At 42.3% G+C, this 24,277-nt stretch overlaps 1 protein-coding gene and 1 pseudogene across 1 annotated transcript in view; both read right to left on the bottom strand.

Moving 5' to 3' along the window:
• Nucleotides 1-215: 215 nt before the first annotated feature.
• On the bottom strand, nt 216-1,473 carry LOC116556530 (annotated as a pseudogene).
• A 1,457-nt stretch (nt 1,474-2,930) lies between these two features.
• PRPS2 (phosphoribosyl pyrophosphate synthetase 2) overlaps nt 2,931-24,277 on the bottom strand; it is a 32,857-nt gene continuing 11,510 nt past the window's right edge. The window contains exons 3-7 of the mRNA XM_032285901.1: nt 19,000-19,098; nt 18,183-18,307; nt 8,096-8,269; nt 6,672-6,831; nt 2,931-4,446 (exon numbers count right to left, since the gene is read on the bottom strand). Coding sequence (XP_032141792.1) covers nt 4,354-4,446; nt 6,672-6,831; nt 8,096-8,269; nt 18,183-18,307; nt 19,000-19,098 — 651 coding nt within the window. The 3' untranslated portion in view covers nt 2,931-4,353. The remainder of the gene's footprint in view (nt 4,447-6,671; nt 6,832-8,095; nt 8,270-18,182; nt 18,308-18,999; nt 19,099-24,277) is intronic.

Below are 24,277 nucleotides of genomic sequence, written 5' to 3'. Positions count from 1 at the left end.
TGCAACCTCTGCCTCCCAGGTTCTGGTGATTCTCATTCCTCAGCCTCCCACGTGGTTGGGATTACAAGCATGCGCCACTATACCTGGCTAATTTTTGTATTTTTAGTAGAGATGGGGTTTCACCATGTTGGCCAGGCTGGTCTCGAACTCCTGACCTCAGGTGATGTGCCTGCCTCGGCCTCCCAAAGTACTGGGATTCCAAAGGCATTGTTTTTATTTACAGAGTTCTAACCACTTCAGTGGTAGAAGTGGAAGAGGCTTCTTTTTCAATTCAGGGACCTCCGTAATGTCGGTTCGTTGTTACCAAACACACAGGTAAGTGGCATCATGGATTTGGTAAACTAATGACAACGTGAGTGCCTCAGTCTCTGCTTCTGTAAGAATCCTGAATTTAGGATTTTCAGCTGTCACTACACCAACCTCTATTTCTGAAGCTTTGAAATCAATTGATAGAACAGTAGACAGGCATGTAATTGCAGTTTCCATTGTCTGTTCAAATGTCGAATCAAATTTCTTCTTCACTTTTCTTTCCAAGGAAGCTGGTTAACTCAGTCTAACTCGTGCTGAGGCAGCTTTAAACCCGCAGCAGTAACCTGCAAGATCACACTTCATGGCTGAGGGCCTCGTTCTTCATCTGTACTAATGAAAATCATACAACCACCAAGAGTTCTTACTGTAGCATTCTGAGTAGCATCAGCAATTCTTTTACACAGCATGTGCACAGGAATCTCACAGCCATACTTGTATTGCCAGCTAGCTGCCTCATAGCGTGCCCTCTGTACTGTTAGCTGTCATTCCAGTCATTAAAGTGACAGCCAATGTTTTCGGTTATTTTGAGTAAGTGAGTCACTGTGCTGGAATTCAGTAATTTGTCAGGTATCTCTTCTGTATGATAATTACTGCGGTCTTTTCCTCTAATAGCTACTAATGTAAGGCCACCCTGGTTAATAGCCTTAAAGTCACATGTATATTCTACTTGGTAGAGCTGGCCCTCTGGTGAAAAAAATGGTAATGTGGTGGGCAAAACCAGTGTTGGAACCACAGGACATGTTGATAGAACCACTACTTTAAGTACAATCAAGTTTTTTTTTTTTTTAACATGCAACTATCACCTAAATGCTACCCTTCACTGACGCAGTCACATGCCAAGACAATGTAGCCCTTCTAAAATGGCAGGCGAGGGCACCGTATTCCCCTCTAGACTTAACACCTAGAAAATACATGAAAATCTTTCTTCTTCGTATCTTACATCCTTTCTAGCGGAGGTACAGGAGGCTAGCTCTCAAAACTGAAGTTAATGTACAAACTGGGCAATTCTAAGCACTTTACAGGTAACGTCTTATTTATTATCCCCGTTTCACGTGGAAGGAAACTGAGGCACAGGGGGTTAAGCAACCAGACTAAGGTTGTTGCTGTTGCTTTTTTTTTTTTTTTTGAGACAGAGTCTCACTCTGTCGCCCAGGCTGGAGTGCAGTGGCATGATCTCGGCTCACTGCAACCTCTGCCTCCTGGGTTCAAGCAATTCTCCTGCCTCAGCCTCCTGAGTAGTTGGGATTGCAGGGGTGCGCCACCACACCCTGCTAATTTTTGTATTTTTATTAGCAATGGAGTTTCACTATGTTGGCCAGGCTGGTCTCAAACTCCTGACCTCATGATCCGCCCGCCTCGGCTTCCCAAAGTGCTGGGATTACAGGCGTGAGCCACCACACCTGGCTGTTGCTGTTTTCTAAACTCCGGCATGTGGTGAAGTCTGCGTTCCTGGGCATTGTGCTTTCAGAAGAGGAATAGAGCTCCAAGACTGCAATAAAGGAAATGACCCAGGATGTGATCTTGGAAAGTAGGGGCAGAAAAAAGGTGGAGGGATGTGTTCCTGGGGCACAGGGAGACAAATCCTTAAGACATATACTGGCAGTGAGGAGAAACCCTGTTAATGTCTCCATTCAATTTAGATACAGGACAGCTGAGTATGTTTCAGCCCTGACTCCCATCTTCCCTTGGACATCCTTGCTCAAACACATCACGTACCAAACACCCTATGCGCTCCTGCTTCAGTCCACACTGGAACACAGCCATATGGCTCTGGAAAATTCTGCCATGAACCGTCGTATGGTGATCCCCGAGTCCTTCCTGGTCTCCCTAGTGTGATTCCAGCCTCTGTACGCCTTAGTACTCTATCTTTCCCTTTGCCACTTCCCTGTCCCCTGCGGATTAGCTAGGACTTACCATAGGAAATGAAACGTCTCAGAAGAGGTGTGACAGCGTTAAGTGCAATTGTAAAGCTGACGAAGTGTCTTTGGCTTTCACTTGTCCTTCACTTCCCTCCTCTTTTCTAGTGTATTCTATCATGTTCTCTCACACTGTGATCAACTTTTTTTCTCAGATGGACCTGGCTGTAATTCTTCATATTTCACTGTGGCTTTAAGACATGTTGCCATTCTTAGCGTTACACACTTTACAGCTGAGCTTCACCAAGGGGACATAATTATGAATTTACTTTGCCCTCACGAGAGAAGTCTGAAATATCATTGAACAGGGTGTTTTATGGGGTCAGGAATCCTTCTCGGTGCTTCTGAAATCAGTGAATACGAATGAATTTTATGCAGCCTACATTTAAGTTTGGTTTGCTCCAATAGACGGATATTGAATATAATTACTCTGATGTGTGAATGCACTGTACCATCTTTAATTTTATAGGAAACATGGAATTAACAACTTGGACATCTTATGTGGCTCAGCTGTTATGCTTTGGGGAAAGGAGATTGCTAAGAAGTTCTTCAGGAAGAAAGCCTTCAAAATGGAGAACAGGTGAGATCAATGAACTTCTGGCTTCTCTGTAATTTTGTATGCTGGACTATAATCGTAAAGTGAACATTTTCAGGTAACGCAACACATCGCTCTGTCGAAACATATTACTCCACAATGATGATACAAACTACGAAAGCAGTAAGAAGTATTTTATTGAAATGTTTTAGTTCAATGTTGGAGGATATTAAAATTTTATATTTTAAACCAATACAAGCACTGCAAATGATATATTCCTGAATCTAGCTGATGTAGTATCTAACAAAGAAAAGTGATCATATGAATATCTATAAGTTGACTAACGTAATTTAAGTTGGAGGCTAAACAACTTTGGTATATTCATGTTTCTCTGGCGCCTGTTTTTGGCCAGATAAATGCCAAATCCACCCCCATTCAGCAGAACTGCATAGGACTGATGTGTTTGGTGGTCTCACTTAAGTTTCTACCCCAGAAGCAGCAAGGAATGCACAAATTTTGCGATTAAGCTGCTCCCAAAACAGTCTTCATCACCTTTGGTGAACTGGAAACATCAAATAGTCAAGGTCTGAATTTCCTTTGTGTGTGGCTAAATCCAGTCTAATTGGATCATAAATGTATTCTGAAGGACTTTAAAATACAAAGGTGGGGCTAAATAATGATAGAAACCATCAGTTCTTAATTCAGAGAATGGCAATGCAGATTCCTATATCCTTTTTAAAAATTTGAGATCATTATTTTAAAACTAGTTCTATACATTCTTAGACTTTCCATTTAATCTTAGCTGAAATGATTACCTTTAAGTCAATTGGCTTTTGGTCCTTGATGATTGCTCAATGTAAGTTTGCAATTTTAGGATGCAGCGTTTCAGGTGACAGTTATATTTTAGAAGAGGTAATTTAAAAAATAATACAGAACTACACTGCTCTGATATGTCTAATGTTTATCCCCCAAAATGTGACAGTGTCCATATTAAACTAAATAAAATTTAGTCCAAATTAAGCACAATAACCAAGATGGTTTATCTGGAACTGAGTTATTAAAAAAAAAAAAAAGAAAGAAAGAAAAATTCAAAATCCATGGTATTATAATTATAAATTTTCCAAGGTTCACTCCAAAGTAAAAGGCTAGTTAATTCTATACAGGGTTTTACCCAAATGTCCATAGGCATTATCAGTATATATTTACACAGAAGGCTTTAATCTGAAGTCACCTTTGGCAACCTCGAAATATATAAACTATGACTTCCACAATGAAATTTTATAATTGAAAGTTGTTGCCTCAAAGTACTGAAAGAACAAAGAAAGAGATCACCTGTACCTGTTAAACGTCAAAATGACAAAAACATTTCTCATTTAAGACAGTTCACTTAAAGACCAAATAACCACCACCCTTTCCTCCAAAACCGGAAAGAAATGATCTTGAGCTTTAGAAGGGGAAACAATAAATCTTAGCATATACAAAGATCTGAAGCTTTTGCCAGAGATTAACCTATCATTGCTGAGTCCTACAGCTAAAAACCCAGAAAACAAAAACAAGTCAGAGTAGGCTTGCTGGACACTTCACATTCCGGATTTATAGCGGGACGTGGCTGAACAGGTAGGACACAGATTCCCCATTGTGTGTCCTTCGGATTGCTTCGGCCAAGATCATGGAAATGTCAATGACCTAAATACCAACGAGAAAAAGGGAGAAGGGAAGCAGGACATCTTAATTAGAGTTCTTTAAAAACTGAAAAGCTGAGAAATGATTTCTACAGCATACATGATGTGTCGCTATCAAAACCTCCCACACTTTTGAGAGGACAGACAGCTTTGGGGCATGTCTTCAAATTACAACCCGTTGAACCAGACCCATATGGGATCCTGGAAGGGAGATTTTCAGTGCAGAGACAAAAGGCTTTTCAGGGGTACTGTTAACCAGAGACATCCTTTCCTAGGGGCACTTGTTGTTTTAAATTAATTTTAATCATTATATGGAAGGTTTTTCTTTCTGTTTCTGAAAAGGCGGTGACTGCATCATTTAAGAGCACAACTGTGATCATCTATCCCAGGGGTCAGCAAATTATAGAGGACCTAATAGTTAACATTTTTGGCTTTGCAGACCAGAGGGTCTCTGTCACAAATACTCAGTTCCCCCATTGTAGCGTGAAAGCAGCCATGGGCAATACATACATGAATGAGCATGGATGTGCTCCGATAAAAATTTGCAAAAACAGATGACAGGCTGGATTTCGCTTGCGAGCTGCAGTGTGCCAACTCCCATCCTAAACTACTGCTAATTAGGCATGAAAAGATACAACACCGCTGTTCTGACCATTTTCAGACTTATTGCTTTTTGTCAAGCAAACTGCATTTTCTCTCCAAGGAATGAGAAATTATGAAGCAGATCGTTGTGACACACCTCATGCTCTGCTGATGGGAGCTGAGGCTTTGGAGCAATGAAATGACTTGCTAAGGTTTAAGGCGACACAGAGACAAAATGGGGACTCCAACTCTTTTGCCTTATTTCAGGCCAGTTGGTATCTAAATGATTAGCAGCTTTCTGCTGGCCTGTGGGCATCCAATCAGCAGGGACGGAAAGGAGCAAAGCTCTGAAGATCCTCAGCTCAGCCTGCTATGCCCAGCCCCATTTTTTTTAATTGTGTGAATGTGTATCTATCTAGCTAGCTAGCTATCTATATCTCGCTAACATCAAGTATAGCGTCTGTTTTTATTGGTTTAAAATTTATATATATATATAATATCACATTTGCCATTTAACTATTTTTAAGTATACAATTTATTGGCATTTATTATATTCTTAACGTGTGTTAACTATCACCATTACTTATTTCCAAACTGTTTTCAACATCCCAAACAAAAACTGTATAGTCATTAAATGAGAGATAACTCCCCACCCTTCTCTCCCTCCCCCTCCAGCTCCTGGTAGCTACCATTCTACTTTCTCTCTATGAATTTTCCAATCTCAGGTACCTCATAGAAGCAGAAACACAACATTCCTCCTTTCACATCTGTTTTTTTTCACTTAGCATGATATTTTCAAGGTTCATCCATGCTGTTGCATGTGTGAGAATTTCTTTCTTTCTTTTTTTTTTTTTTTTTTTTTTTTTTGAGACAGAGTCTCATTCTGTTGCCCAGGCTGGAGTGCAGTGGTGCGATCTCGGCTCACTGCAACCTCCACCTCCCAAGTTCAACCAATTATCCTGCCTCAGCCTCCTGAGGAGCTGGGATTACAGGTGTGTGCCACCACATCTAGCTAATTTTTTTGTATTTTTAGTAGAGTTGGGGTTTCACCATGTTGGTCAGGCTGGTCTCGAACTCCTGACCTCATGATTCACCCACCTTGGCCTCCCAAAGTGCTGGGATTACAGGCGTGAGCCACTGTGCCCAATCATATGTGTCAGAATTTCTTGCCCTTTAAAGGCTGAATAATATTCCATCATAGCGATAGACTACACTTTGGCCACCGGTTTGTTCGTCTGTTGATGGCCAGTGGGTGGTTCTACCTTTTGGTTTTTGTGAAAAGCGCTGCTATGAACATGTCTATACAAGTTTCTGTTCGAGTACATTTCCAAATTTTGGGGGTAAATACCTAAGTATGGAATCATTGGGTCATACGATAATTCTAAGTTTAGCTTTAGCACGGCCCGTTTCTGACCATTTTTCTGTTGTGATTTTTTTCACTCTATTTCTAAATAGAGAACGTTGACCCCTGCTGGCCCTGGCCTTTTTCAGGGATCTAATATGATTTATGTCCTGCCGTCATGAGACGCTGCCGCCTCTGCCAGCCTGTGCCTTAGCAAGGAGCCACACACACAGAAGACTTGATGCTAATTTTAGGGATCTAGAGTGGGGGCCTGGCTGCTTGACGGCCTGCAGTATAGACAGTACCTGAATCTTGGTGCAGTGTTTCATTTTGTCCTCTTGCGGAATTGTGTTTGTGACGACAACAGCCTCAAAGGCGGCGTTATTTATTCTGGAAATAGCTGGTCCAGAGAAGATCCCATGGGTAAGGATAGCATAAACTTTGGTGGCTCCGGCTGACAGCAGCCTGTAAAAAAGCAAAAGATAAAAATTAAGGGTATGCAAATATTCTTGGAATTCTTTCCCCTAGTACGAATGGTAAAAGCAAAAAGTGTGCTTGGTAAAAGAAAAATCCAACAAATTTCACTCACATTTTTTAACCTAAGATAGAATCTCTCAAGCATGAGCAAAACACTTTGTATTCCATTAAATCGCGAGCTATCGACCTTTGCACTTTGGCCCGAATAATTCTTCGTCATGGGGGCTGCCCTATGTACCATGGGGAAATTCAACAGCATCCCTGGCCTCTACCGACAAGCACTGCCCAACCCCTCAGTCGTGACAATAAAAAATGACTGTAGACATTGCCACATGTCTCCCAGGGAGCAAAATCACTCCTGGTTGAGAACCAGCAGTTGTTTTTGGTTTTTTTTTGAGACAGTTTCCCTCTTGTTGCCCAGGCTGGAGTGCAATGGCATGATCTCGGCTCACTACAACCTCCACCTCCTGGGTTCAAGAAAGTCTCCTGCCTCAGCCTCCCAAGTAGCTGGGACTATAGGCATTGCGCCACCATGCCTGGCTAATTTTGTATTTTTTTTTTTTTAGTAGAGACAGGGTTTCTTCATGTTGGTCAGGCTGGTCTCCAACTCCTGATCTCAGGTGATCTGCCCGCCTCGGCCTCCCAAAGTGCTGGGATTACAGGCGTGAGCCACCACGCCCGGCCATTTTAAACCAATATAGCCAAAACATCTTTGTTTTGATGTATAATCAACATAAAAACATTTATGTAAATGAGATATTTATATTTGTTGTTTCATATGAAGTCTCCAAAACCTAGAGTGCCTTTTTACACTCTCAGCACATCCCAAGTCAGACTGGCCATATTCTAAGAGCTCCACAGCCATGCGTGACTGGGTGGGGGCTTCCATACTGGACCGCAGTGCTACGAATCCTCCAGACACCCATGTGGCCAAAAAGGCTGGCGCAAAAGCCAATGGAAGGAAGCAAGGGCCTGAAGAAACCCGAAAAACTGTCTTTCCTTTCATGCCCAGTGCAAAGGGAAGCACCTTCTTTGACCCTTTTTCAAGTGCATTACAAGCTCATCCTGGGAAATGAAAAGGCCCATGGTTTCTTTTCTACCAGAGAAAGAAGTATAAAGATAAATGGGCCTAGAATCTCCTTTGGTCTAAGACTCCACTGCCACAACCAGCAGTAATCAGGAAAATTTCTAAAAGCTGATGTCTTTCCCTTTCCTCGTGAGAAGTCAACACTTTCCCCACCACCCTGCATACTTGTCTGCAGCGTGGCAGATGGTGCCGCAGGTGTCAGCCATGTCATCCACGAGGATGGCCACGCGGTCCTTCACGTCACCCACCAGGACCATCCGGTCCACTTCATTCGCCTTCTTCCTCTCCTTGTGGATCAAGGCAAATTCCACATTCAACCTGTCTGCAATTGACGTGACCCTGGCAAAGGCACAAATGAACACGTTCATACAGTCAACTAGAGATCTCTTCTTTAAAGTTGTATTTTAGGAACGTAGCCAGCAACCACACTCAAGATGATGCAGGAATCAGGCCTCTCTTGAGCAGCCAAGGCATGGTCTGGGGCAGGCACTTAGCAATCCACAGGGAGAACTGTGCTAGTGGTGGACCTTGGAATGGTGGCGGCTGGGAACGAATGTCAGGGCACCCTGGCCACTGCATATAACTACTCGATAAGGATTTGATATTCAATTTGTCAGTATTTGTGGGTAGTATTTTAAAACAACCATAGGCATGACTTAAAGCAAGTTATTTAGGAACTACTGTTGCCCAGTTTGTGGCACAGATGGTGGGGACAAAAGTCCTGGCTAATGCAGCCATCTAGTATGTAGGCTAGTCAGGATGGGCTTCATTGCATTCAAGGTCTAAGACTCTACACTGTGAGTCCAGTTCCTCTGCTCATCTAAGGCAAATGCTCAGACATCATTGGTATCAGGCATGGCATCATGCCTGTAGGCCCAGCTACTCAGGAGTCTGAGGTGGAAGGATGGCTGGGGCCTGAGTTTGAATCAAGCCTGGACAACATAGCAAGATCCCATCTCTTAAAAAAATCACTGGCTCAGGAGGTGCTTAGCTGGCAACAGGAAGAGAATGTGGGCAGGCTTTGCTTGTTGGTGAGCCTGAGGCATTTTAGATTCTCCTGTGAAGAGTGGACTTAAATGGTTAAACTTATTTCAAGACAATGCCACAAGTATAGTGTGACATTAAGATTTTCCTATTCCAGTTTTAAAAAATATCATTATGCAATTTAGCTGACAAAATACTGTGGGAACCAACACACACATAGCCCAACTTAAGACGCAGTACATGGAGGACATAATCTCCATACATTATTTTTAAAGGACTGGTCCTACTTATTGTGTCATCCTCAGATGGCGACCAGGGATGGAGCTCCTTGCGTGCTCTGATGAAGGATGGAGGAGGCACATCTCTGAGAAAAAGCCACTTTCTGGGCCCGAGAGGTCAGTTGGGGACAGGGGTAGATGCTCCAGGCTACCCTTCCCATTTCTGAGGACTTTCACAACACAGCTAGTGTTTCTTTTCAATTGTGGTAAAATATACATAACACAGAATTTATCCTTGGAACTATTTTAAAGTGTACAATTCAATGGCATCAAGTACATTCACAATATTGCACAACTATTACCTCTATCTAGTTCTAGAACATTTCATGACACAAAGGGAAACCCCACACCCCTTAAGCAGGCCCTTCCCATCCTCTCCTCCCCCCCAGGCCCTGCCAGGCATGAATCTATGATTTACCTATTCTAAACTTTTTGTATAAATGGAATCATAAAATACGTGAGCTTTTGCGTCTGGCTTCTTTCACTTAGCAGAAACTGTTCAGAGTTCATCCACGTTGCTGCATAGATCAGTACTTCATTCCTCTCTAAGCCTGAATAACATTCCATTGGGTGGATATAGCGCATTGTGTTCATTCATTCATCTGTTGATGGCCACTCAGGTTGCTTCCACCTTTTGGCTATACTGAACATCGCTGCTATGAACACTGGTATATAAGTATCTGGTTGAGTCCCTGCCTTCAAGTCTTTGGGAAATATACCTCAGAGTGGACTTGCTGGGTCATATGGTGACCCTGTATAACTTATTTGGCTATTTCAATTGCTTCAAGCTACTCTCTTTGCAATTTGACTAAAGAATGCAGCAATCTCTTTTAAGCCTTAATCTTTTTTGCCTACATTAGAATTATCAAGGACCTTTGCTATCTCAAGCAAGAGACAGACACGAAAATGAAGCCCAAACTTTGTCCACTACCAAACAAAAATGTTGTCTGGAAGTAAAAATGTTGTCTGGAAGTGAAAATGTGTCTATAAGTTTTCCATATAGGAAACATTTTTCAGTTACACTTTGGTGCTCTGGCAGACCAGGCAGCCCAATCACCCTTCCTAAAAGAAACAACTGCAATGCTGGATCACACTGTCACCCAAGGGAATCATCTTCACAAACACAACACCAAGCTGGAAAGATAGTAGCAATCCTCATAGGCACAGAATGCAGAAGTAGGTTATTCTGAGAAGCTGGGGTGCATGAGTGCCTGCTCTGAGGGTTTCTGAAGAGGCCTGATGATCTTAAGCTTCTGTTTTACTGACAAGGACATGGGGGGTGAGAAATCAAGCTGGGTGCTCGGCTGAGATGAAGAGTCTAGCTGAAGACCTTGTACAGCACAGGGATGCTAGAAGTTCTTCCTTCAGAGTCACGAGGATTGAAAAGTGAACCTGCTGCCTAGGCAGGAACAGGAAGGCTGCTTACTGGTGTCAAACTCTATGCTGAGTGGTGTGGGTTAGTTCTCTCTTGAGAGCTCAAAGCCACATCTCAGCTCTCCTGAGGGTTACTGGTCCCAATTTTTACTATACATGTGATAAAAATCCTCAAGCGAAGAGCTTAGCTTAAAGAGGTTTTTGGAGTAGTCCGCCAAGGGAGCTGGCAATAACAAATGCAAATCCTCTCGGAAGGATGATAATGGTACAAGAATTCACAGAAGAGAGTCACAAAACGCCCAAGAGAACAAGGCACCAGAAGTGGGAGCCACCAGAAACGTTAACTAAATCATCACAGCAAAAAATGAGACACTGGAATTCGCTGAAAAGAAGCAGAAAGGCAATAATAGGTTTTAAACAAATAAAACGGAAGCTTGGATGATGAAATAAAAGAATAAAAGGATTATAAAGAATGACCAATCAAGACTTGGGAAAGAATAGAAAAGAATGTCAAGAAATGAAAAAATATTATATTTGAAATGGAAAATTCAGAAAATAGAGTGAAAACACCTGAAGACAGAATGAGCAAATTAGAAGATAAAGATGAAGACATTATCCAAGATGCAGCCCAAGAAACAGAAGAGATGGAAAAGAGAGAAAGAAGCTCAGAGATATGAACAGCAGTGTGACAAGGTCACACAAGAGTTACAGTTATAAAAAGAGAGCAAAGAACCAGGAAAAGAAATATTCAAAGAGAAAATGACTAAGAATTTTCCAGAACTATTGGAAAGCACCAATCCTCCGATCCAATAAACGCAACAAATGATTTCCCAAACAATCTTAACAGAACTATAGAAGACCAAGAAAGCTTAAAAGAGACAAAGAATAAAGACAAGTCACCTAGAAAGGATGGCCAAGTCCTCAACTTCCCCAATGGAAGCCAGAAGTTATGGAGTCATCTCTTCAATGTGATATGAGAAAATAACTATCAGGCTAGGACTCGATACTCAGCGAAACTCCATTTCCAGAAGGAGGATAAAATAAAGATAGTTCCAGCCAAACTATACAACCTGAGAATTTATTTCTAACACATAACCACCTAAAGAATGCAACTAAAGCAAAAGGAAAGATACAGACCGCAGAAACGTTGAGATATGGTGGTGGGCAGGGGCAGAGAAAGGTGAGCAAAGATACTGATCAATATGTGGACAAACCTAACAAATGCTGATTGTATAAAACCACAATTATATCTACTTTGTGGAGCAGAAAAAACTAAAGCATATAGTAGCTAGGCATGGTGGCTCACACCTGTAATCCCAGCAGTTTGGGAGGCTGAAGCAGGTAGATCGCTTGATCCCAGGAGTTAGAGCCCAGTCTGGGCAACATGGCAAAACCCCGTCTCTACAAAAAATATAAAAATGAGCCAGGCGTGGTGGCATGCACCTGTAGTTCCAGCTACTTGGGAGGCTAAGCCTGGGAGATTGGGGCTGCAGTGAGCTGTGATTGCACCACTGCACTCCAGCCTGGGCAACAGGGCAAGACTCTGTCTCAAAAACAAACAAACAAAAAGCACATAGTAAGGTAGTAGTCATAAATCCAAATATGTCAATTATCATGAAAGAAAAGGGACCAAACTTTCCGGTTAAACACAGAGACTGTTAGATAAGAGAATAAGCCATCAACGTCCTTGAAGCAAAGGGAAGCATTACTATGAGGTCCATGCTGCTCCTCCTCTTAACACACTCATCCTTAAGGATGCAACCAAAACCACAGGAGCCCCAGAAGACACGCTTTGTAAACTTGTCTAGCTGGCAACAATTTCCTTACCTAAAAATTTAATAGAGAAAAAAAAATTAATTTGAAGGCTGACAAAAATTTTGCTCCATAATCACCTTAAAACACATAGCGTTCAGCTGGGCATGGTGGCTCACGCCTGTAATCCCAGACTTCAGGAGGCCGAGGCAGGCGGATTAACTGAGGTCAGGAGTTCAAGACCAGCCTGGCCAACATGGTGAAACCCTGTCTCTACAAAAATGCAAAAAGTAGCCAGGCGTGATGGCGGGTGCCTGTAATCACAGCTACTTGTGAGGCTGAGGTAGGAGAATTGCTTGATTCCAGGAGGCGGAGGATGCAGGAAGCCAAGATTGCGCCACTGCACTCCGGTCTGCGACTGAGTAAGACTGTCTTCAAAAAAAAAATAATAACAACAAAAACCCACATACAGGTCTACTATCTACATGCCAATGTCATAAAAGCCACTTAGACTCCAAGTAAGGAAAGCTATTAAGCTACTTTCTGGGAACATGAGACAGATTTTCCCAAGACACATGAACACCTTGCACAAAATGTCCACATACATTTCCGTCTGCTTATTTGGTAGAGGGAGATTTGCGCAGGGCAGGTTACCAATCCACAGCCCAGCACTGGGAAGCACCGCCCTTTGTGGCTGAAGTTCTGTGCCTGAGAAGTTGAAGCAGAACCTGTTTGTATCTCTCTGCCAGGTGGCGCCTGTTCTCATAAGCCTGCTCACAAGCAGACAGCAGGGTAGGCATGGAAGTCGGACAGGGAAAGAAGGAGAGCTCCGTGGCTCTAGGCAGCAGGGGACATGGACATCTCACTTGAGTGGGGAGCCGTAGCCACTTAAAGGTATCCAATGGTAATGTAGGAAGAAGATAAGGAAAATACTCCTGCAAGTAGCTTCCTGGGTGGTTAGAATATTATGATTTCCTGAAAAAGCTACAGGTAACTCTTATTTTCCTTGTATATCATGGAGACGTAATATATACTCCTAACAAATGATGTTGACACAACATACCACACTGAAATCTTAGGCAGAAAAAGGTAGAATAGATTTCTTGGATTTCTTCTGGGCACACATTTATAATCTCTTCTCTGTGTGTACATGTGCATTCAGGTTCCCCCAGGAGAGACAGATAAATAGTTACCAAATTATTCATAGTGGCATCACTGGTAGAGATATAAAGTAGTTAAGATTTTCTTCTTTCTATTTTTCAAATTTCCTATAGAGCATCTCCAAAAATTATATAATCAGAAAAAAAGTTAAACCTGAGTTACCTAGTTTTACCTGCTTCCCATACCACTTTTAGGTTGACGTTCAGCTATCTCAGCTGTGGTAGGTAGGTTTCTTACGTTTAATTTTTTTCCGTGGTCCGCCCAACCAAGCTACAAAGCCTACCCAAGAGTGACCTCCTGTGGAGATATTAAGTTTAACCTGGAGCGAGTCAAGCTTCAAAGCTTTTTCTAAAGCAACAAGCTCCAATTGGTCAGACAGAAATTTACAGTCTTTTCTTTTGCTAAATACGACTTCTTGCATCAAGCAAAGAAGTCACAGATAACGTCAACTGCAGGCGTCATGTATCACCTGCAAGGCTGTTCTGAGGAGACTGTCATTTGGGGGACAGAATATGAGGGTGACAGTGATGTGTAGCAGAAACACTTGGGAAAGAGAAAGGAGGTGACAAAAATTCTGAAATGTACGTCCCTAAACAGCTTATTCCTGGCAGAGGGAGCTGGGTGGTTGAGTGCAGATCGCTTGAAAGGAGGTCTGAACAAAACAGCATCTCAACCCCAGCCATTTCCTCTGTTTACTTTACTCTGCATTTTTTAAAAGTAACAGTTGGCACATAGCTAACTATTTGAAATGGGGAACTCTGTATATGATAAAAGATGCCATTTCAAATCAATAGAGATGGATTATTTAATAAATAGTTTTGGAACAACTAGATAGTGGGGTGGGGGGAGGAGCTGGATTCTTATTTCATTCTTTATTCCAAAATAAATTTCAGATGGAAGAAATCTTGGAACATTTGAAAAGAAAAAATATACAAAATCATAGGAGAAGATACCTTTTAAGAGAAGGGTGACTCCTACATAAACCCGGAAGCCATAATGTGAAGAAAAAATAAATATGACTACATAATGAAGGTTTTTAAAGTCCTGCAGAGAATAAAAATATTAAAAAGGAGAAGAAATGAAAAAACTTGGAAGAAATATTTGCAACATGCATGAGAAACAGCTGTGATCTATTGTCTATGCTATCTATTGTTGACAATCCATAAGAAAGGTCCCAGCCAAGAGCACAATAGGCAAAATGATGTGAAGACCCCTCTCATGGCAAATCAACAAGCGCTGGTGAGGGTGCTCCCCTCACCCACAGCAACCCGTGTTCCCAGGAAGAGCATACCATAGATCACCTACCTGATCTGAAAGTAAAACTGCCTGATAATCCACTGTGTGAGCAACGCTGTGTACAAAGTCACTGGCATCCATACCTGATGGAATGTCAACTGGTGTATTTTTGGGGAAAGACCATATTTTGGCACTGCCCATCAAACCAAAAACAGCTCATTTGACTGTTTTTGGTTTGATGGGCAAACCAAAATTGCCCTTTTGACTGGGCAATTCCAATTCTAGTCCGATTTGCACACATGTACAAAATGTCAAAGCAATGAAATTGCTTCAGAGCTGCATTTAAGAGTGCAAACAACGGCACCTACGAATGGGTAAGAGGAGGCCTGACTGGTCACAGGAGCTGTGGTACATGCACACAAGGGAAATTGCAGAGCTGTACAACACAGCTATGGAATTGTTGTTAATATACAGCAAGTGAGAAAAGCACAGTGAAGAACTGTATATATCACATTGTCATTTGCATGAAATAAAAAGGTAGATACCCGCTTAAGTAGCACCGTTCTGACACTGGAAATAACAGTGGCATGTAAAGAACAGGGGCTGGGACCCTTCTGTACTGTCTGAATTTCTGCTAAGAGCATGTATGATATTCTTAGACTACATATATAAAAACAAAGTCGGGGGAAGAAAGAAAGATGGTCATACAAATTGGTGGAATCTACTATTCTTTGGGCTGAGTGGCTGCCAAAATAACATTTTCTGGTTTGCAAAGAAAGTAGCTTCATGGCTGCCAGGGATGAGGTAGGGGGAAGTAAATGAGGAGTGACTGCTAATGGATACAAGGTTTCTTTTTGGGGTGATAAAAATGTTAAGGAATTAGATAGCGAGGTTGCACAAATCTCTGAATATGCAAAACACTGCTGAACTGGGTTAAATGGGTAAATTATACGTACTTGGAGTTTTTTGGGTTGTTTTTTTTTTTTTTTTTTTTTTTTTTTGAGATGGAGTCTCGCTCTGTCACGCAGGCTGGAGTGCAGTGGTGTGATCTTGGCTCACTGCAACCTCCGCTCCCTGGGTTCAAGCAAATCTCCTGCCTCAGCCTCCTGAGTAGCTGGAATTACAGGCGTGTGCCACCAAGCCCAAGTAATTTTTGTATTTTCAGTAGAGACGGGGTTTCACCATATTGGCCAGGATGGTCTTGATCTCCTGATCTGCCTGCCTCAGCCACCTAAAGTGCTGCGATTACAGGCGTGAGCCACCTAGCCCACCCAATTGTACATATTTGAATTACACTGTAACAAAGCTGTTATTATAAACCAGTTACATCTGACGCTTGCTCACCTACCCCTTGGATGGCTTCTTTGCCTCTAACCTTACATCGGGCCAGTGCATTTCCCTCATTTGAATGCAGATTCCATGTGACTTGCAGAAGTTTCCAAGTCAACTGCAAGCATTTCTAGTAGAAATGACCCCAAAATGTTGCTCACAATTTTTTTGCAGAGGACACTTAGTGTGATTCTACCTTAATGCTTGGCCAAGGGCATTTTTGTGAACATTACGCACCATAGAGTAATAGGCTACATGACACAGTGCCGCTCTCCACCCCAGGGCTGCTCATCTAGGGTCTTTGCAAGTTAGCTTTCTGCTTCCGTCTTTTATATATTTATGTTTCCATCCTGGCCACAGCCACTTCCTGCTGCTGGCAGAGGCCAGTCTCCAGCTGCACGGCTTGTTCCGCCCCTTCTGTGCTGGGAACCCAAGCAGCCGTTGGAAGGCAGCTTTGAGCAGAATGAACAAGGCTCTTCTAAGCATCAGGGCCCGCGTTTCCTGGAAGAATGTTAAGACAACTTTCTGGGCTACTCCTATGCTTCTGCATTTGATCCTAGGTCCTCAGCTGTGTTGCAGAGAGATGAGGGTGCCAGACGAGGGACAGGCTTTTGATGTTAGCCATTCCGAAGCCTGATGATCACTTGTTGCTCTGATCGCACCTGTTAGTGCACATTTAGATCTTCCTTGCTTCCTCACTGGACTGGAGGGTAGAAGTCTGTTACCTCTCCCTTGGGAGGTCTCTACCTACACAATAAAACTCCCTTTCTGGTCTTTTTTCTTCCCAGATAGCACTTGCAAAGCTCTACACTGTCACTGAGTCACCGAGCCTCAGCTTGCCGCATTCTCTTATTGTGTTCATCCTTGATTCTGAACACCCTGTGCCCTGCTTGCTTGTTAACACCTCAAGACTCTCTGCCAAGCCTTTGTGACGTGCTCCTCGGTACCACCTCACGCCACTGGGTGCATCATCACTGCCATGCTGTTAGTACCAGGTTGGTGCCATCTCTCCTTCACCTTAGTTTCCTTTTCAACTTACTTGATAGTCTAGGAATTGTTCTCTTATCCCCAAGTATTGACTGCCTGCTGCTCTGTTGTCTGCACATGCTGGGTTTGGGTGGACTGTGTTCCCTTGGTTTTCTAACTTTAGATCAGGCATCATTGGGTTAGGTTAACCAGGGTGTGCTCACTGAGCAGCTAGGATTGTGAAATTCTCCCTCTACAGGGGCTCTACAGCCTGGAGAACATTTTCCTGTGTATTGCACTCCACATCTGAATGTGGCATAAGCTCACAGGCTGGTGGTTTGACTTCTCATAGGTGCCTGTTCCCTCCCCTAATCCAAAGGCCCAGGTAAAGATGGGCATTCCCCCCTGGCTTTTGGCTAGAGATCTGGCTTTCAGCCTCCTTCTCTTCTTCGTCCTTTTTTTTTGAGTCAGGGTCTCACTCTGTTGCCCAGGCTACAGTGCAGTGGTGTGATCATAGCTCACTGCAGCCTGGAACGCCTGGGCTCAAGTGATTCTCCCACCTCGGTCTCCCAAAGTGCTGGGATTACAGGCATGCATCACCGTGCCTGGCTTTAGCTCCCTTCTTTATGGAGGTTTCCATGTGAGCATTAAAACCCAAGCCACAAGGCTCTTCCTGGATCTGACGCCCATCCCCCTCAAGCCACCTGGACATGGCTTTCAGCCTCTGCTTTATTTCTTGATATTTCCCTTTCTTGCTATTCTATGTACAGAGATTTCTTTTTACAAATGTTGTTCTATTTTGGCTACCATTTCCAAGTGCTGTTAATTAAAAGACTTACTTTCCAATCAGGCTCATTACTTTTATTATCAGAAAACAATAACTTAAAAAAACCCAAAACACATCTACCCTTTGCTGAAAACAAATAAGCCAATATATACCTATTGTGTCTATGTATCTGTGTATGCAAAAAATTTTCTTCTTTCTTGAATGATGAAATATTAACAAAGATGATGGGTTTCTGCTCTGGAAGTGAAGCCCGCAGTCTACTTACTTGCTTACTAGCAAAATCGAGTGTTAAGTAATTGACAGCATGCTTCCTTATCTAATACATCAGAAAGGGAAAAACTAATCAGCAAATGGAGAAATCTGCAAGGCATAGCCTGCATGATACCTTTTGGCTCCCCCTGCGTCAGGTGAAACAATGATACAGTTCTTCCACTCTGCAATGTTTTCCCGGATCCACTGCAAGACTGCGGGCTCCGCATACAAATTATCCACAGGAATATCAAAGAATCCCTAAAGGGAGAAGTCAGTGTCACATTGAAGGGTTTTGTTTTGGTTTGATTTTTTCTTTTTCTTTTTAAAGTGAAAGTTGCTTTCATTAAATAACATCTGCATTTTTTGTTTAAAAGAAGCTTTTATAACAGACTCCCTCTTGTTCATTTAAGAAAGAATGAAATCAAAAGACAGATATGTTATAGGGGCATATTTCAGTCCAATCCATCTTTTGGACCATATGCTACTGTCTTATGATGGCCTATATTCTGAGGAAAAGAATGGCTTTGCAGGACGGTGAGGGGAAAGGTTTGTTGTCTCTTAAGTAGTTATTATAAACTAAATACTTCACGTTCATTATATAACACAAAGTGGCACAATATAATTTGGCCTGTTTTAGAGACAAAGAAAATAAGTTATGAAGAGGTTTAAAAATGTATATTATGACTCTGCCATCCTAATTATTTTCCATAAGCTGAGATGAAACTATACAGGACTTACTACCAAGAAGCCAGCCACACTCCTCCAGAACTGACTGGGGGCAAGATGGTGAGAGAGACTGGAAGTATTAATATCAAATTATATTTCCAAGTTCAGTAAAGACAAAAATCCAAGAGAGTAGCCATATATAAACTCAAACACAACTAATGGTACCTCTTCTAAGATTATTTAACAGACTTGACTTAACCATTGCATAAAGAAAACACTGATACCTGTATCTGAGAGGCATGCAGGTCCATGGTGATGATGTGATCCGCCCCAGCCACTGACAGCATATTGGCCACAAGTTTTGCAGAAATTGGAGCACGACTCTAACAATAAGAACATTAATTTTATAACAGGAAAAGATGGATACTATTAGATTCCTCCCACTAGGATGTACATGAGAAAGATAAATCATACACGCAATCAACAAAGCATCAAAAAGAAAATGACACATGTTGTAACAGCAAAAGATATATTCGTTCCATCTAATTCAGCGAACATTTACTATTTACAAATTCTGCAAAACTAAGTGCTTGATGCTGGGTATAGAGAACAAATATCAAATAAGCAAACAGTTAAACATATATATATGTAATGTCACAATATGTGTAACTGAAATCACGGTAAGTGTGCAGAAATAAAAGGTACTGAGAGAGATGATAGTAGCAGGAAGGACATAAAGTTTAAACAAGGTCATTATTAGTGGTCCCTCGGAGGAAATTGCTTTTAAGGCAAGTTCAGTAAAGGCGAGGAGAATAGTATTCTAGAAGAACAGAGTGGCACAAGTAAGATTACTGAGGCCAAGAGACCCTCACACAGCCAGAGGCTAAAAGAAGTCCAGCTATTAAAAAGGGATTCATGTGCCAACAGTTGGATGGTTACAAATGGAAAAAAAACAAAGTCAAAGAACGAAGACTCTAAGAGGATTGATAACTTAGTACTTACTAGTCAATTTCATACTTAGTGTCATTTACTGACATTATATTCTTTGTAAAATTACCTAACTTCTGTATAGCTTTGGTTTCCACATCATAAATTATGGACAGTAAAACTGCCCACATCAAAGAAATCCAAGAGATTATATAGACATATGATCAGACCTAGGTAGAGTTGAGCATTTTGTAGTAAACAACAGCATTTCTATATATCAGCCACAAAAAAAGACAATAAAAGCTTTAAAAAAAGATTTCATTCAAAATAGTAACAAATAATCCTTGTTAAACACACACACACACACACACACACACACCCCGAATATATTCATGTAAAAACACATGCAGGAAGGAATTACATCAAAAATGTTAACAGATTATTTGTGTTTTCCCTAACACACCATTTAAAAAAAAAATATGTATTATCATTAAAAATAGGGGTATATGTATGTTCAAAACACAAAAGAATGAGAGGAAAACACTCTAAAAAGTTAACAGATGTTTCTAAAATGTGAGATTCTAGGGAAATATATTTTTCATTTTTTTTACTTTTTCAAACTTCTCTACTAATTATAGACCATAACTCCCCTGTACTATGTTCCACGTTGCTTTTGGAACAAAATCGAATTTTCTCAGCTTTATTATCCCAAGTTCTCTGACCAGTCTGGCTGCAGCCTACTAGGAACAGCTCCTTTTCCACACCTCTGCTATGGGAGGCCTCCCTGAAGTCGGCGTTGTGGCTGTCCTTCCTCCTCTAGAAAACACCTGAAGCCTGGCCATTATACCCACATGCCTGCCTTGTCCCCATTCCACGGTGTCTGCTGAGCCAATAAGTTTGATCCTCCCGGTCTGGTTCTAATCTTCCAATTTTAAGGCAGAACTCCAGAAATCATCTCTCCTTTCTAATTTGGGACTGCCTTGTGATACCTGTCTAATTAGACTACATCCCAAGGGCAAACAATTGGTTTTGGAGATTTTCACATCATCTGCAGAACACAGCTCCACACTTTGCATTCAGTAGTTCTTCAATAAATATTTACTAACAGAATCTCTATTAATACTAAATGTCCACGGCTTAGTCATTAGCCTCACTAACTGTGAGAATTATTTAGTGTAACGAAGTTCCAGGATAATAAAAAGAGCAAATCAGTTGCTACAACTGCTTTGTAATAGAACCCAATTTGCAACCCTAATCAATTTTGTGCTCTTCCTACTACTGTATGATCAGTTACTATGGGTTGAGTGGCCCCCTCCAAAATTCAGGTGTTGGCAATGTGATAGGATTAAGACGTGGGGCCTTTAAAAGGTGATTAGGCCCTGAGGGCTCCTCCGTTGAGAGCAGGATTCAGAACTTTCTAAAGGAGGCTTCAGGCAGCATTTTGCAAACTTGTCCTTCCATCTTCTGTCAGGTAAAGACACAGCATTCTTCCCCTCAGGAGGGCCGGTGCCTTGGTCTTGGTTTTCCAGAAAATAAATTTCTGTTATTTTTTTTTCCCCTCCCAGGACACAGGTTTGAAGATTCTTTGTAAATTACCCAGTCTATGGTATTTAGTTACAGCGGCACAGACTAAGACGCCAGCAAAAAGAATCCTCCGTTCTCTTCTCTCCTCAGTGGCATCCAGTGTTTCTTCATTTCTGGGATCCAAACCACAAGGTAATTACCAAATTCACACTTTCTGATTTTCTTCTTCATGCCTTGTTTACAAGTTTGGTTTTTGTTCTGCGGCTCAGAGTTTGGCTCATACCCAACTGAATCTTGCAGGAAAAATGATTTACTAGTTAATTGACTTGCTAGCCTACACAAAGAAAAGTTAGTACAGCATTGAAACAAAGGTAGAGTCAAGGCACAGTAGTCAAAAATAAAACATTCAACTCCCCTAGTGAAAAATGCATAAAAGTTAAATGCTTTGCAAGTCAGCCCAGTCATAACGAAGAGTCCCAGGGTATTCCAGATCTCATTCAATGCATCAAATATCACCTTTTGAAAATGTAAAGTTGACAGGCTTTTAAAAAATTACAAAACTGTAGAAATCCACATCAGGAAAAACTATTCTCAATTTCTCTGGTACAAAAAGGGAAAAAAAGAAAATTTTATTGAAAAGAGAACATAATCTCGAAAATGATTTTGAAAAAAGAGAAAAGAACTGCCCAAACTACAAGTCCTTTCCCTGCCTCAGAAGTCATTATTCCCAGCCTTGCCCACAATCTGCTGTTGGTTTTTTTTTTCCTTTAGAGATGGAGTCTTGATCTGTCACCCAGGCTGGAGTGCAGTGGTGCCATCTCAGCTCACTGAACCACAACCTCTGCCTCCCAGGTTCAAGCAATTCTCCTGCCTCAGCCTCCTGAGTAGCTGGGATTACAGGCACGCGCCACCATGCCCAGCTAATTTTTTGTATTTTTAGTAGAGACGGGGTTTCACCATGTTGGCCAGGCTGTTCTCAAACTCCTGACCTCAGGTGGTCTGCCCACCCCGGCCTCTCAAAGTGCTGGGATTACTAGCGTGAGCCACTGCGCCCTGTCCAACCTACTGTTTTTACCAGGGAAGGGAAAAAGCAGTTCTTGAGGGTCTTCTATAGCAGGGATTGGCAAATTAGAATCCATGGGCCAAACGTAGCCCACAGCCTGGTTTTGTGTAACCTGCTAGTTCAGAACGGTTTTTACGGCCAGGCGCAGTGGCTCATGCCTGTAATCCCAGCACTTTGGGAGGCTGAGGTGGGCAGATCACGTGAGGTCGAGAGTGAGACCAGCCTGACCAACATGGTGAAACCCTGTCTCTACTAAAAATACAAAAATTAGCCAGGTGTGGTGGAGCACACCTGTTATCCCACCTACTTGGGAGGCCGAGGCAGGAGAATCGGCTCAAATGTGGGAGGTGGAGGCTGTGATGAGCTGAGATCATGCCATCGCACTCCAGCCTGGGCAACAAGAGCAAAATGTGGTCTCAAAAATAAATAAATCAAGCAAGCAAGCAAAAGCACACCTCAAATAATAGATAAGAATTAAGATAGACTGGACAAGGAAAATGTGGCACATATTCACCATGGAGTACTATGCAGCTATAAAAAATGATGAGTTTGTGTCCTTTGTAGGGACATGGATGAATCGGGAAACCATCATTTCAGGAAAGTGACACAAGAACAGAAAATCAGACAGCGCATGTTCTCACTCACAGGCGGGTGTTGAACAATGAGAACACATGGACACAGGGAGGGGAGCATCACACACTGGGGTCTGTTGGGGGGGACTAGGGGAGGGACAGTGGGGGGTGAGGAGGTTGGGGAGGGATAACATGGGGAGAAATGCCAGACACAGGTGACGGGGGGATGGAGACAGCAAACCACATTGCCGTGTATGTACCTATGCAACAATCCTGCATGTTCTACACATGTACCCCAGAACCTAAAGTACAATTATATATATATATGTAAGAATTAAGAATTCCCCTTTCAGCAAGTTTGGATAAAGAATGAAATTGTCTCCTCACTATAATATGAGTCACACTGACTACACAGACATGTCAGAAATAATGGTGTCAGAACAGCTTCTGTGTCCTGGCCACCTCCAAGGTCAGTCCAGAGGCTACAGAGAGAGGGACGCTACGTCACATGCCCAGGACAGTATAGGTGGACACCTGTTTCCCAGCACCGTTATTCATAGAGCTCCCTTTCAATCTTGAAAGCATCCTGGCCTAGATGATAAATGATATGTACTATCTCAAAGCTCAAAGTGTCCTTAAAATATTCATCTCTTAACACATCAATGACTTCCTTTAAAGCCTCTTGGAGTGAGCTAAATGGTGGCCCCAAAAATATCAGAGCCTAATCCCTGGAACTTGTGAAATGTTACCTTATTTGAAAGAAGGTTTCTGAGATGTGATGACACTGAGAATCCTGAGATGGAGAGATTACCCTGGATTATTCAGGCGGGCCCTAGATGCTACCTCATGTATCCTTTAAAGAGAGATGCCAGGTGTGGTGGTCATGCTTTTAATTCCAACACTTTGGAAGGCCAAGGCAGGAGGATCTTTTGAGCCCAGGAATTTGAGACCGGCCTGGGCAATATAATGAGACACTGTCTCCACGAAAAAGCCAAAAATATTAGCCAGGCATGGTGGTGCACACCTGTAGTCCCAGCTACTTGGGAGGCTGAGGTGGGAGGATCACTTGAGCCTGGCAGTTCTTCTTGCTTGGGTGACGAAGCAAGACCCTGTCTCTAAAAAGAAAATTGAAAATGAGAAAGAGAGAGAGATCTGACGGAGACCAAAGAGGAGGCCATGTGAAGATTCCAGCAGAGACTGCAGTAACGTAGCCTCAAGGTGGGCTGCCACCAGGCGCTGGAAGAGGCAAGGACGGATGTTGGACTTCTGGCCTCTAACACTTAAGAGAATATATTTCTGTTGTTTTAAGTCACCCAGTTTGTGGTAATTTGTTCTAACAGTGCTAGGAAACGAATACACCCCACTGTGATTCCTTCTTTCCTAGCTGTTTTCTAACAAGAAACCATACGACTTCCTAAAGCCACTACACACATTGTCTCTCAGTTACTACCAACGGCCCTGCCTCTGTGTGGTTGG

Source organism: Sapajus apella, unplaced genomic scaffold (genome assembly GCF_009761245.1).
Source record: "Sapajus apella isolate SASKATOON/1434 unplaced genomic scaffold, GSC_monkey_1.0 scaffold17, whole genome shotgun sequence".
NCBI lineage: Eukaryota > Metazoa > Chordata > Mammalia > Primates > Cebidae > Sapajus > Sapajus apella.
Note: the sequence above shows the minus strand (reverse complement) of the source record. Positions and strands in the feature narration are given on the sequence as shown.